The sequence below is a fragment of the Hylobates moloch genome, unplaced genomic scaffold, assembly GCF_009828535.3.
Source record: "Hylobates moloch isolate HMO894 unplaced genomic scaffold, HMol_V3 SCAFFOLD_18, whole genome shotgun sequence".
NCBI classification, from domain to species: Eukaryota; Metazoa; Chordata; class Mammalia; order Primates; family Hylobatidae; genus Hylobates; species Hylobates moloch.
The window spans coordinates 8,254,549-8,268,757 of NW_026652293.1; the positions used below are offsets into that span (position 1 = coordinate 8,254,549).

General features: G+C 53.3%; 2 protein-coding genes across 4 annotated transcripts in view; both read right to left on the minus strand.

The window, feature by feature from the left end:
* RHEX (regulator of hemoglobinization and erythroid cell expansion) overlaps positions 1 to 14,209 on the minus strand; it is a 919,952-nt gene that overhangs the window by 514,242 nt on the left and 391,501 nt on the right. The window lies entirely within an intron of this gene.
* The window catches only part of CDK18 (cyclin dependent kinase 18), a 29,804-nt gene continuing 26,490 nt past the window's right edge, over positions 10,896 to 14,209 (minus strand). For all 3 annotated transcript variants that reach the window (XM_058430425.1, XM_058430426.1, XM_032136717.2), the window contains one exon: positions 10,896 to 14,014. In XM_058430425.1, coding sequence (XP_058286408.1) covers positions 13,980 to 14,014 — 35 coding nt within the window. In that variant the 3' untranslated portion in view covers positions 10,896 to 13,979. The remainder of the gene's footprint in view (positions 14,015 to 14,209) is intronic.

The following is a 14,209-nucleotide window of genomic DNA, read 5'->3' on the forward strand; positions in this document are numbered from 1 at the left end:
TTCAGACCAGGTTGCTGCTCTTTTGGCTGAAGTCATAAAACAGAGCCCTGGGCGGGCGTGGCGGCTCACACCTGTAATCTTAGCAGTTTGGAAGCTGAGGCAGCGGGATCACCTGAGGTCAGGAGTTCAAGACCAGCCTGGTCAACATGGTGAAACCCCATCTCTACTAAAAATACAAAAATTAGCCAGGTGTCAAGTGAGGAGTACCTCTCTCTGGCCACCGCCTGTCTGGGAAGTGAGGAGTGCCTCTGCCCGGCTGCGCACCATCTGGGAAGTGAGGAGCACCTGTGCCTGGCTGCCCACTGTCTGGGAAGTGAGGAGTGCCTCTTTCTGGCCGCCGCCCTGTCTGGGAAGTGAGGAGTGCCTCTGCCCAGCTGCCCACCGTCTGGGAAGTGAGGAGCGCCTCTCTCTGGCCGCCACCCTGTCTGGGAAGTGAGGAGCGCCTCTGCCTGGCCGCTGGGCAACCCTCCAAGTGTGAAGTGACAGCCTTGTGTGTGATACTTCTGCCCTTCCCAAGTTTGCATTTTTGACATTGAAGTTTACTTTTTAATTAAAAGCTTTAAATTGGAGAATAAAAAAAATTAGCCAGGTGTGGTAGCACACGCCTGTAATCCCAGCTAACTGGGAGGCTGGGGCAGAAGAACTGCTTGAACCTGGGAGGTGGAGGTTGCAGTGGGCCAAGATCGTGCCACTACACTCCAGCCTGGGTGACAGAGCAAGACTCTGTCTCAAACAACAACAACAACAACAACAACAACAACAACAACAGAGCCCCAAGGCAGTGTTTCTCAACCTGTGCCCCAACCGCTTCTGAATCACCTGTTATTTGTCAAAAAAGCAGATTCCTGCCCCCAACTCTGATTTGTTGAATTAGGATGAGGAAGAGGGGACAGCGCCCAGAAATCTGCACTCTCAGCTGGCACCCCAGCCATCGCTTATGCACCTGAATGCTTGAGAAATTCTGTCCCATAACATGGACTTTGGAGTGTCACAGACCTGGGTTCCAGTCCCAGCTCTGCCACAAAGTAGCTGCGTGGTCTGGAGCAATCTCAGCCTCTGTGGAACTCAGTTTCTTCATCCAAAGAAATAGGTTACTACACAAGCTTATTGGTCTTGCTGTGAGTTGATCCTCACAAGACCAATCAAACAATGAGGAAATGTACGCAAAGCACTGGGCACCTCGGAGACATGGCACTCCCAGCCTAGTGGTAAAGAGAGGGATGCACAGAGGAATATTTTCTCTGCGAGGAAAGAGCTGGGAGCGCTGAGCATTACTCACCCACTGGCAAATACTGACCTGCTTCAAAACAATTCTGACTTTCCATTTCCTCTGCGGGGAGCTCAGTGAAGCTTTCAAAGGTGACTAGGTCCTTTCCCATACTCAGGTGTGAGCCATCCCAAGTCCCAAGTTGGGGTCAGGTGTTGTAAACAAAATGTAATACAATTTTGACTCCCTCCATACCTCCAGCTGAGCCCTCCATCCACCGCCCCACCTGCCATTTCCCCTCCACGTGACATTCCTAGATCCCTCACTGGGTGGCAGGCCCAGTCTGAAAGGCCCTCTTGGGAAACCACGGGTCTGCCAAGGTCCTTGGGACCTTTAGCCTCAAAGCTAGGAGTTTCCAAATCCTTCCTTGTCTTTGGCTCTCCCAGTCTGGCCATCCAAAGAAATGCCAGAGCTTTTAAAAAGTTTCAGTCATTCATAATGGGTTAGCCCACTCCGGAAATATTCCCCAGCTCTGCTGAGAGCCTGCCAGGCGACTTGGTGACGTGCTGCTCTCAGCGCACACAATGGGCATGGGAGAACAATGCTGAGGAGAAAAACATCCCGCCAGCGTGTCCATGGGCTCACATCCTCCTAGGACCCCGCCCCCACATGCGCTCCCAGAGCTGGGGGAGTAGGGGGGGTGGGGGGAGGGGGAGGGAGGGGTAGAGAGAGGTGCTAGAGGACAACTGCGAGAGCAAGCGAGGGAGGGGAAGAGGAGGAGCTCACCCAAATTTCTCCCGTTTGGCTGCAGTCTGAACCAGTTGGGTGAGTCAGATTAGAAGCCAAATCTGCTTATTCTGGCTCTCCTGCCAGCCCTGCGGCCACTGCTCACGGCTGGCCGGACGCTGAAACGGATTAAAACCTGAGCTGGCAAACAAAGCAGTTCAGAGTCACTGACCTATGGTGCACAGCGTTGGGGCAGGGGTGTGCCTGGTAGGAGGCCAAGTGTTGCCACTTAACCTCCCATGTGCAAGGAGTTCAAAATCCCAAAGCCTCAGTTTCCCCATTCACTGAATTGGGGAAATCGTGCATGCTCTGTCTCCCTCACAGAAGGTAAGGCAACAAGGGCTACTGGGCGTGAAAGCATTTTCATAATTATTAAAAACATTAGCCAGGCGCGGTGGCTCACGCCTGTAATCGCAGCACTTTGGGAGGTTGAGGCAGATGGATTACTTGAGGTTAGGAGTTCGAGACCAGGCTGACCAACATGGTGAAACCCCGTTTCTACTAAAAATGCAAAATTAGCCAGGCGTGGTGACACGCACCTGTAATCCCAGCTACTTGGGAGGCTGAGGCAGGAGAATTGCTTGAACCTGGGAGGCGGAGGTTACAGTGAGCCGAGATTGTGCCATTGCAGTCCAGCCTAGGCAACAAGAGTGAAACTCCATCTCAAAAAATAAATAAAAACAAAGAAAAACCCAAATAATTATTTAAAAAATTACTTGGTCACCAAGTGGTGTCATTACTCTGACAAAGCCACTGGGGGAGGTCATAGCCAGGAATGAGAAGGCATGGCCCTTTTCATCCCAGGCAGCTTACAACTTAAACCCAAGAAAGAGACTTAGACACTGAAAACCTAGATACAAGAGAGTAGACTAAGCTGGGTGCGGTGGCTCATGCCTGTAGGCCTTTCACTTTGGGAGGCCAAGGTGGGCAGATTACCCGAGCTAAGGAGTTCAAGACCAACCTGGGCAACATGGTGAAACCTTGTCTCTACTAAAATACAAAAAATTAGCCAAGCGTGGTGGCATGTGCCTGTAAGTCCCAGCCCCAGCTACTTGGGAGGCCGAGGCAGAAGAATTGCTTCAATCCAGGAGGTGCAGGTTGCAGTGAGCCAAGAAAATGCCACCGCACTCCAGCCTGGGTGACAGAGCGAGATTCCATCTCCAAAAAAATAAAGAGTGTAGACTATAGACAACTAGAATGTCTAGACTGTCTGGCTTGGGGTAGGTCTGGTCTTGGGGGTTGGGAGAATGCTTGGGGGATTTAGTGAGAAGTGGTCACTGTTTCTATGCTAAGCTCTGTTTTTCACTTAGATTGTAGGTATTCGGGTGGCCTGTCAGGCAATGGAGGTTATGAGGGAGCTAAGGACCCTGTGGACCCCTTGGCACCAGCACTGGCATAGGCCCACTTGCTACCAAGAGAACTGAGCACATATGGGAGTATTCATGGGGCTGATTAAGGAAGGCTTCCTGGAGGAAGGGAGTTTGAGGCATGTTTGAAAGAAGAAGAGGGGGGAATTATAAAACATGAAAGTGACAGCAGACAGGTTTATGTAAAATCCAGGAGCAAGAATGAGACTCTGAGGGCATCCAGGACCCACCTTCATTGTAGGGACAAAAGCACCAAGGTCTCAGCCAGGTTAGGGAGTTTGCTCAAGGCACAGTGACTGAACTGGAACTGGTGCTGCAGGGAGCTGGAAGGAAGGAAGGAAGTCCAAACAGAGGGAACGTGGACAGACTCAGGCACAAGGGCTTGAGGTAGGAGGTGCCCTTGGGGAAAATGGGTCCTTGGTCTAGTAGCAAGATTGCAGAGTATGCAAAGAAGTCAGAGCCAGGGTACAAGGGGCTTAGGCACCTTGCTGGCGAGGAGGCTCAACCCTTAGTGGTGACAGTGGGACAGTCAGTGGAATGTCCTGAAGCCTCTCTGGAGCCCCTCTGCAGCCCAGGAACACCTAGGAGTGGAGGTTGGGGAGTAGAGTTTGGAAACACCTTAGAAACAAGATTGGCTGTACCCCGTGACTGTAAATGGGCACTCGAGTCTAAAGTCTAAGCTCAAGGCCGCAGGGATAGCCCGAGGTGCCTGCTGCTGCATGGAAGGGAAGGGAGAGAGGTGGCCAGGCAAGAGTGGGTTCCAGCAAGTTCCTAATGCAGCAGACATTTCATGTTTATATTCATTCATATTGTCATTCACAGCTATGAGCCTAGCAGTGAGGCCCAACTCAGTTTACAAGTCTTGCAAACCAGGTAGGTACTGCAGGGGCTGAGGAAGGGGAGTGGAGGGAGGTGGAAGGAGCAAGTCATCTGGGCAGCTGTTTACAATATCTGGGATAATCCCTACCACATCTGCGAAATGCAGATACCAAAGCCCACTTCAAAGCCATTATTGTTATTTCTGCAACCGATGTCTCTCTCCTTTACCAGGCTGTGAATTCCTTGAGGATAGAACACTGTTTATTTCTGAATCTCTAGTGTTTCACAGAGTGGTCTAAGCCAAGGAGACTTTTTTTTTTTTTTTTTCGAGACAAGGTCTTGCCCTGTCACCCAGGCTCGAGTGCAGTGGTGCAATTAGAGCTAACTGCAGCCCAAACTCCTGGGCTCAAGCACTCTTCCTGCCTCAACTTCCAGAGTAGCTGGGACTACAGGCATGCACCCCCATGCCTGGCTACTTTTTAAATATTCTGTAGAAACAAGGTCTTGCTATATTGCCCAGCCTGGTCTCGAACTCCTTGCCTCAACTAATCCTCTGCTTTAGCCTTCCAAAGCACTGGGATTACAGGTGTGAGTACCAGACCTGGACCCAAGGAGTTTTTTTTTCTTTGTTTTTTGAGACAGTCTCACTCTGTTGCCCAGGCTAGAGGGCAGTGGCACCATCTCAGCTCACTGCAACCTCTGCCTCCCAGGTTCAAGCGATTCTCGTGCCTCAGCCTCGTGAGTAGCTGGGATTACAGGCGCGTGCCACCATGCCCAGCTAATTTTCGTATTTTTAATAGAAACGGGATTTTACCATGTTGGCCAGACTGAACTCCTGACCTCAGGTGATCCACCTGCCTCGGCCTCTCAAAGTGCTGGGATTACAGGTGTGAGCCACCGTGCCTGGCCCCAAAAAGATTTGTCTCTCAACTTTTAAAAAGTTTAAAATTTAGGTAATGTTTGTTAAGTTCATAGCCTTTTGCCTAACATCTATATCTGTTAGAATAAGTGACACCAGAATTCCCAAACCCTAATGGCATTTTGGGAGGACAGGTAGTTCTCCATAGACAGAAAGGGTTTTATTCACTTGCGTGCCCCACGGAACCATTCCTCCTTCACAGCCCTCACAGCGAAACAGGGAAGGCGGGTGATGCCTGCTTCTACGCTCAGGGAAAGATGACATAACAACAGCTTACACTGTGTAGTGCTTTCTACATGACCAGTAAATTCTACATGCTTTTCTTCTTCTTCTTCTTTTTTCTTTCTTTTTTTTTTTTTTTCGTTTGAGATGGAGTCTTGCTCTGTTGCCTAAGCTGGGGTGCCGTGGTGCGATCTCGGCTCACCACAACCTCCACCTCCTGGGTTCAAGCAATTCTCCTGCCTCAGCCTCCTGGGTAGCTGGGATTGCAGGCATGCACCACCATGCCTGGCTAATTTTTTTGTATTTTTAGTAGAGACGGGGTTTCACTATGTTGGCCAGGCTGGTATCAAATTCCTGATCTCGTGATCTGCTCGCCTCAGCCTCCCAAGGTGCTGGGATTACAAGGCATGAGCCACGGTGCCTGGGCTCTGCGTGCCTTTCATGTACTAATTCATTTAATCCACACTCATCCTATGATCACCCCATTTTGCAGGTGGGGAAACTGAGGCAGAGAGAAGCCATGCTGTGTGGCTAAGGTCATACAACTAGGATGTGGTGGTGCCAGGACTCAGGCTGAGGCACCCCGGCACAACACTGCCTCTATTGCTTGTAAATGTCAACCTCGCCCCACCCCCACTCATCTTCTTCTACAGAGAAGCCAGGCAGTAAATTCCATTACCAAGTGGAACACTGGCTGGAGGTGTGGAATCACAGGTGGCTGTAGGCACCCACTCAAGGCATCTGCCCAAGGCAGGAAACAGTACTCAGCCCTAACCCCTGGCCCCATCCCCTTTCCCGAGGTGGCTCTCCTACTCTCATCAACTCCAGCTTTAAGAATCCCAGATTGAGGGCTGGGCATGGTGGTTCATGCCTGTGATCCCAGCACTTTGGGAGGCCGAGGTGGGTGGATCACTTGAGGCCAAGAGTTCAAGACCAACCTGGTCAACATGGCGAAACCCGATCTTCACTAAAAATACAAAAATTAACTGGGCGTGGTGGCACATGCCTGTAATCCCAGCTACTTGGGAGGCTGAGGCATGAGAATCGCTTGAACCCAGAAGGCAGAGGTTGTAATGAGCCAAGGTCATGCCACTGCACTCCAGCCTAGGCAACAGAGTGAGACTGTGTCTCAAAAAAAAAAAAAAAAAATCCCAGATTATTTCATTCCCACACCCCAGAATCAGTCCCAGGTCCTGAAAAGCCAAGTCTGGCCTCAAAGCCAGTGACAGGGCTGAGAGGATACCCCTGGCATCCTGGAATCCAAGGAGAAGGGTGTTTGCAAGCCCAGAATCATGCTTTGCTACATTCCTCTGGCTTCTCTGAGGAAGGTGTCTCATCTGCCAGTTACACCTTGCTACTCCGCACAGCAAAAAAGAAAGACCCAAGGAATAGGGTCAGGCCAGGTGCAGATCTGGCTGCTGGCTCCTCAGGAACCTGGAAAGACGTACCGGAGGCAGTGGTGCCCCTGGAATTCCCAAGAGGTTTCCCAGTCTGGGGACAAAGCGCTTACTGCCTCAAGAGGCAGTGGATCCACTTTGAGTGACACCTGACCCAGTGCCTTTTATCATAAATTCTCTTTCCATGTTTACTTCCCCAGCTACGTTTAAAGCTCTCATGGAGAAAAAACTCTGGGCTGAGGTAATTTTAAAAGTCTTGCAAAATCTTTTAAGTAGGATGTTCTTAATGCATTCTTGCTGATTGAGATCTTATCAAGAGTGAAGAATGCAAGAAATAAAAGCATATGATCTTCCACTTTACTTCCAGGAGGGAGGAAGCTGGAATTCCTGCATGTGGAGAAGTGGGTGCGAGTGTGCAGAGTGAGGATGTGAAGCTCACTCACCTAGCACTCTGGGTCAGGCCCCTCTTGAATATTCATTCTTTTTTTTTTTTTTTTTTTTTTTTTTGAGACAGGGTCTCACTCTGTCACCCAGGCTGGAGTGCAGTGGCACGATCTCGGCTCACTGCAGCCTCCGCCTCCTGGGTTCAAACAATTCTCCTGTCTCAGCCTCCCAAGTAGCTGGGATTACAGGTGTCCACCACCACGCCTGGCTACTTTTTGTATTTTTAGTAGAGATGGGGCTTTACCATGTTGGCCAGGCTGGTCTCAAACTCCTGGCCTCAAGTGATTCACCCGCCTCGGCCTCCAAAAGGGCTGGGATTACAGGTATGAGCCACCGCACCCGCCCTGAATATTCATTCTTACATCCTCACAACCTTGTGAAATAGGTGTTATCACTGTCTCCATTTTACAGAGAGGGAAACTGAGGCACAGAGCAGTTAAGGAACATTCCCAAGGTGACACAGCTTGCAAGCCATAGAGCTGGGATTTGAATCCAAGTCTGTGTGATTTTGGAGCCTGTGTGCTATTTCCCTGGTTGTGCAAGATTCCTTCTCCCTAGGAACCTAGGACTTAGCCAATCTCTCCTCCAGGGAAAACATGAGGACATTAAAACATTTTATTGTTCTTGAAAAAAAAAAAAAAAAAAAAACCTTAGCAAATTTTAATAGAATGACTAATGGACAACTGTCTTTCCCCCAGGTAGCTGAGACCTTAAGAAGCTGAGAGGAAGAAAAGATTACATCCTAGCCGCCTCTGAGACGCTGAGCTCCTGGGAGTGGGGTCTAAGTCAGGGTCAAGTTTGTATCCTGGGTACTAAAAACAGAGCCTGGCACAGAGTCTGGAACTATCTGATGGATAATGAGTAAATTAGGGAGAGAGGAGCTCTGGAGGAGACAGGAAGATGAGGAACTGGGCTAGAAGTTTCTAGCCCAGAAAGGGGCAAGCAGGAGTGCTGACCACATGCAGGAGGGCAGTGGGGATCCTCCCTGCCACGCCCTGTCCATGCTTCAGCTCTCCGTGTTTGTGTCACATCACCAGGAAGGGCCTGGGGGTGCAGGAGCAAAGGTTGATGCTTGGCATTGAGAACACATCTCAGGGACTGGAGGCTTGAGTTGATTCAAGGGAGAGGCTGCAAAATCTCCTTCCTTAGAGAAGAGGCTGGGTCAGATTATTGATCTCTGGGTTTCAGTGTTACTCAGGGCCGCCCGCTGAGTTATACCTAGTGCCCATAAGGGGCACTGAGAGAAGTAAAAAGAAGCAGGAAGAAGGGAGAGGAGAAAACAAGGGAGGAAGTGGGAGTGGCCACGTGGCACCCGCAATCTCATTAGAGCTTCCCTTGGCCCCACCCGTCCTGTCTAGGAGAATTGGCACACACTCGCCTGGAGTCTGGGCACTGACCATCAGCAATGATGCCAGCCACTGGGCCTCCACAGCTAGGGCGGGAGCAGGGCCCTGGTGCCCAGTGATGCCTTTAGTTGGCAGATGGTGGGAGGTTCTGAGGGTCCAGAAGAGGGGCTGAGTGATGGCAGGGGGCACTTGGTGGGGTGGGGGATAGTGACTTTTGCCCACCCCCCAGGTGCCTACTGGCTGCCTGTCAGACAATGCTTTTAGGTGACCAGAAGGCAAGGATTTCCTAATCCCTGGAAACCAGATGCCCATCCTCCATGCAAACAAGTGAGGTGGAGTGTCCGTGCCAGCACCCCCACCTGCCCAGAGGCAGCTGCTCAGGTAGGCTGACCTGGGTTGGAATTGACAGTCCACCTTACTCCCTGTGTGGCCATGCAGGTTACCTAACCCTAGAGCCTCTGTGGCCCTCCCTGGGATTAGGATGATAGTCCCTCTCACAGCAACACAGGAGAGCAGGTGCTTCCCTTCTCCCTTCCCACCACACCTGCTGCTGCTCTACCACCACCTGGGGGATCCTTCCTCTCCCTGCCCCAGCACCCTCCTCATAGGGGCTGACATCTCCTATTTGACCCTCTGAGCCTTTAAAAACAGAGGCCAGTGGCTTCCCATCTCAGAATAAAACCCAGAACCCCTACCACAGCCCGCAAGACCCCGCACGAGTGAGCGGTTCTCAACCCTGGCTACATGTTAGGGTCATCTGAATCAATCTGAGCTGAGGCCGGATGGCAGTGGATCTTAAACACTTCCCAGGTGGATCTAATGGGCAGAGCCACTGCCCCACATGATCCAGTCCTCCTGCCATGCTGCCTGGCTCACTCTGCCCTGGCCTCACTGCCTCTCACTCATTCTCAAGCATGTTTACCTCAGGGCCTTTGTTAGAATACTCTGTACCTGGCTGTCCACGTGGCCCCCTTACACAACATAGCTCACTTTTTTTTGGTACAGGGTCTCACTCCATTGCCCAGGCTGGATGGTAGTGGCACGATCACTGCTCACTGAGGCTCGACCTGGGTTCAAGTGATCCTCCCACCTCAGCCTCCTGAGTAGCTGAGACTACAGGCATGAGCCATCACGCCCAGCTAATTTTTTTTTTAAATAGAGACGGGATCTCGCTATGTTGCCCAGGCTGATCTCAAACCCTTGGGCTCAAGCGATCTGCCTGCCTTGGCATCCCAAAGTGCCAGAATTACAGGTGTGAGCCACCACGCCCAGCCCATAGCTCACTTTTGATGGAGAGGTCCCTCCCTGACCAGGCAGTTCCCCACACTATGCCATCACATTCTTCCCCCTCAAACCTGCCCCTGCCTTATTTTGTCTCATCACACCTATGACCCCTTGATATGCCTGTTGATTTGGATAACGTCTTGTACCCTCCACTGGAACATAAGTTCTATGAGAATAGGGGTTGGCCATCTTGTTCACGGCTGTATCCTCAGTGCCTAGCACAGTACCAGGTGCACAGTGGGTTCTTGAGAAAACCTACTGTAATCAAGGCCATCTCTGCCGGCAGGTCTGAGCTTCTGGAAGGTGGGAGTGGAATGTCATGCATCTTGGTGTCCTGGCATCTAGCACAGGGCCAGGCATGGAGGAGGCTGTGGCTAATTCACGGTGCTGATGATTTGCTCTGGAGATAGAGGGGCTCACTGGGGTGCTGTAGAGTGTCACGGCCAAAAGCAAGGGTCTGAGCAGAGACAGAGGTGGGGAGATGGCCCAAAGGAGGCTGGGATGCTTCAAGGAGGGAGGAAAGGAGCAGGCCTGCAACAGTGCCTGACACTTGGCTGGCCCAGGGGGCCTAGCAGGGTAGAGGAGTGGTGGCCTATTAGACATCAGCCCTGACCACTGGACCCAGAGAGTAGGGGCAGGGTGAGTGGGAGCCCACAGGAGGGTGGGGCAGGGGAGAGCCAGCTCCAGGTCCCACTGGGGTGCAAGATGATGTGGGCAGTGACAAGCACAGGAGCTGATATCACCCCCACCCTGTAGAGTTCAGCAAATAGGACATTTTGTCTGAAGCCGCAGGGCTGCTACACGCCTCGAATGCCCCTGCCAAGTGGCCATGGTGGAGGGGACGGCATCTGCACCCTGGATATTCCTGACCTGTCCCAGAAGCAGGCAGATGGCGAAAGTGAGGCCAGAGGGGGAATGACTTGCAAAAGGCTGCGTTGGGCCGGGGATTCCAGCAGAATGGGGCAGCCTCCTGTTTTTGAGAGTCACCGGCATAAGGAAATGATTGCAGGGGTACCCAGGAAACCGAGGGCTCCAGGACACTGGGTTGCGTTGTAGCTCAGCCTGGTCCCTGGGAGCCCAGTGGCAGCTCATGGCCAAAATCACTCAGCCCCTCTTCACGCCGGAACCCAGCTTCCTTCTCTGGAGCCATCACTTTTTGAGCACCAATCATATCCAAGGCCTGGTGTGGGCCTGTCCAGGTGAGTTCCACACTCCCAGGCTGGCCCGCGCTCCCAGCCCTGGCAGCTTTCTAGGGCAGGAGCTCAGTGTGCCTGATGTCAGAAGCCCCTAGGTGTGTGCCTCCTCAGCAGGGCCACAGCTGCAGCAGCAAGAATGGCTGCCCCCAGCGACTCCTAAAGATGCGGAGCCTCGCCAGGCCACCTCTGCCTGCCACAAGGGTGGCCTTACAAAGTGCTCCTCAACGCAGCATCTGCCCATGTCCTTCCTTGTGTGTTTTCCTCCCTCCAGGGCCTCTGCACTGTCTCCACCTCACCTCCCCATGCCTCCCACTCCTTGAAGACCACAGGGCTGGAGGGGCAGACACCTGGAATTCTAATTTGGTATGTGACCCCAGGCTACCCCTGGGAGGCTCATGTCCTCATCTGCAAAGTGGGGAGAAAGGGGGGTTTCTATGAGGATTCAGTGAGGCAATGCCTGGGCACAGGGCTGCCCGGCACCCAGCAGGGAACTTAATAAATGTCTGGTTTCCAATTCCTACCAATGCATTTCCCAGCCCTTCTCCTCCCCTCAAGCGCTAATTGTCTGAGTTACGATCCTACTTTGCTGTCTGGCTGCCTACAAGCAAACTGAGGAGGTCTCATTCGGTAGAACTGGTGCTGAGCTGAGAATGGAGCCCTGGCCCGCCCCTTACTTCCAGAGCCTTAGGAGACGTCACCAACCTCAGCATCAGCTTCCTCCTCTGGAAAGCAGCCACCCTCTTAAGTAACTGCAAACCATGCCGGCAAACTGCAAAGTGCTTAAGGCCAGGCATGAGGACAGGTCAGGAGGCAGGGTCCAGGGCCTGCATTCTCAGAGTGGTCTCGGGAAGAACAAACCTGGACCCCGAATTGGACAACAGCAGGATTCTGAGCACTTTGGGAGCTGTGTATGATGTGTTGCGGGGGGGCTGCGTCCAGATCAAAGGTGGGGAGGCGGTCTAGGCAGCAGCAGGAGGTGTATTCGAGGTCTGCGGCAATTCCTGCAGGGCCTGAATTCCAGGGAGGCCCACACCCTCGTCCTGCTGCCCTGGCCTTGGCCATCTCCCATGTCAACCCCATCTTGATCTTGCCTACCTCCCTCCTCAGAAGCCAGGGGGCCATTTGGCACCAGGAACACAGGCAGCAGCTGCATGGCCAGACCCCAGACCCCCACCCAGGGGTCCCTCTTTGCTCTCCTGGCCAGCCACCCCCCCCCGCCCACAGGCACCAACTTGGGCCAATGCCAGGCCACAGGTCAGACTCCCAGGCCTGGGACTCCTCTGCCCACCCACAACCACCACTGATGCTCCTTAGCAAGAGCCAACTTCTGGCTCTGAACGCAGCAGCACCCAGGATACAGCAAGGTGAATGCTAGGCACCCGTCCCACAGCCTGGGGTGTGGGGGAGGTCAGAGATACACACAAATCAAACTCTCTCCTCACTTTATATATATATATATATACACACACACATACACACAAGCACGCCCCACCCACACTCATTAGGCCTGGAGAGGGGCCTTCGGTTCTCCATCTTTGGCATCAATCTATCAAAATCAGCTTTTCTGTACGAGACCGCTCATTCCTTTCGGTACAACATGAATTAAATATATTATCTGTCTCTGCGCTGAGTCACAGGACGTTCACAGTACCGTGGGGAGGAGTGGAGGGTGGGGGCCTGAGGTGGGCAGGGCAGGGGGCCTGGGTAGAAAGGCGAGGCTGGCCTCCCCTTGGCCTGTGCCATTCAGGATCAGCCCAGCGTTGAGGAGACCTGGAGGATACAGAGGGGAGCCTTCTTCAGGGGCCCTGGCCACCCAGGCTTCCAGCCCCTGGAGGCAAGCCTCTCAGCATCAGAGCCTGCTCCTGTTCCACGTTCCTCTCCCTCAGATGGTGGCATCTACACCTCTCCCTGTCGTGGTCGCCCTCTGGGGTGGCAGGGGCTCGGAGAAGCTGGTATTGGGATCAGGTGGACAGAGCCACAAGGGCCAGGAAGGAAGGATGGGGAGGCTGTGTGAGCCTTCGGGAGCTGAGGTCAGCCCGGCACCAGTGTCAGGGTGACTCTGCATATCTGGGTGCCGTCCCCAGGACCCTGACCAGGCCTGGCTAATCAGAGCCCCGGGATGATAAGATAAGCAGGAGCCACCTCCGGAAGGGGTGGACAGGCAGGAGCTGGTCACAGCTCCAAGGGCAGTGAGTGCAGTACCACCTGCCAATTTAAGGCAACTCCATTCAGACTGATGAGGTGGGCGGGGGCTAGCTGAGGTGGCAGGCATGCAACTGGCGGTCCCAGGCCACCTCTGGACACAGCTGGGCATCCAAGCATGCTGGCGAAGCATATGCCGGCACTGCTCAGCCATGGTTCAAGCCAGAGGGTGTCGGGGGAATGAAGGTAGGGTAGGGCTGATGGAAAGAGTGGGGACTACTATTCCTTCTGTTGCTGTGGGACACCTGCCAGGTGGGGTAGGCTTTGGCATACATGTGGGTACCTAGGATTCCAGGGTCCCAGAGAACATGCCATGTCTCTTCTTGCTCTCAGAGGGGAAAAAGATGAAACGTGTGTCCAAGAGGCCAGAAAGGGGGACTACCAAACTGGCGCTAGGCCGGCCCTGGGGGAGGAGGGTAGAGCCTGTATCCAGGGCAGAGTGCCCATCCTGGCGCCTTGATTCTGTCACCCATGTGCATCCCACGCAGGTGCCCAAACACCAGGGTGGGAAAGGGTACGAGGACCCCCCCTCTCATGTCTTCTCGGAAGCAGCTCATGCTAGCCCCAACGTGGGTAATGGAGGGGTTGGTATGCAGGTGAGGGCTACTGGGGAGGCACGCGGGAAGCACAGAGAAGAAACAGCCGTGGCCAGCAGGGCTGCCAAGCGGTCTTCCAGGCTGGCTGTCAGCCCTCGTTCTTCAGTCCTCCGAGGGCCACACGGGCTCCATCCTACCCGAATTTGTGCTCCATGTGATCTCTTGTCCCTTGGCCACAGCAAGGTGGGCGCAGCTCAGAAGATGCTCTGCCGCCTGTTCTTCCCTCGTCCTGGAGAATGGAGAAGAGGTGGGGCTGCAGGGAGGAGGCTGGGCTGAGGGGTACCCCAGGTCAGCAGGGACAGTTGCTGTCCCCCCGAGCTGCTCTGACACAGCAAGCAAGGGCATGCAAACAGGAGCCGGTCCGACCTGGTGTCAGATCCCATCTCTGCTACTTACTAGCTGTATGAACTTGTGACTTAACCTC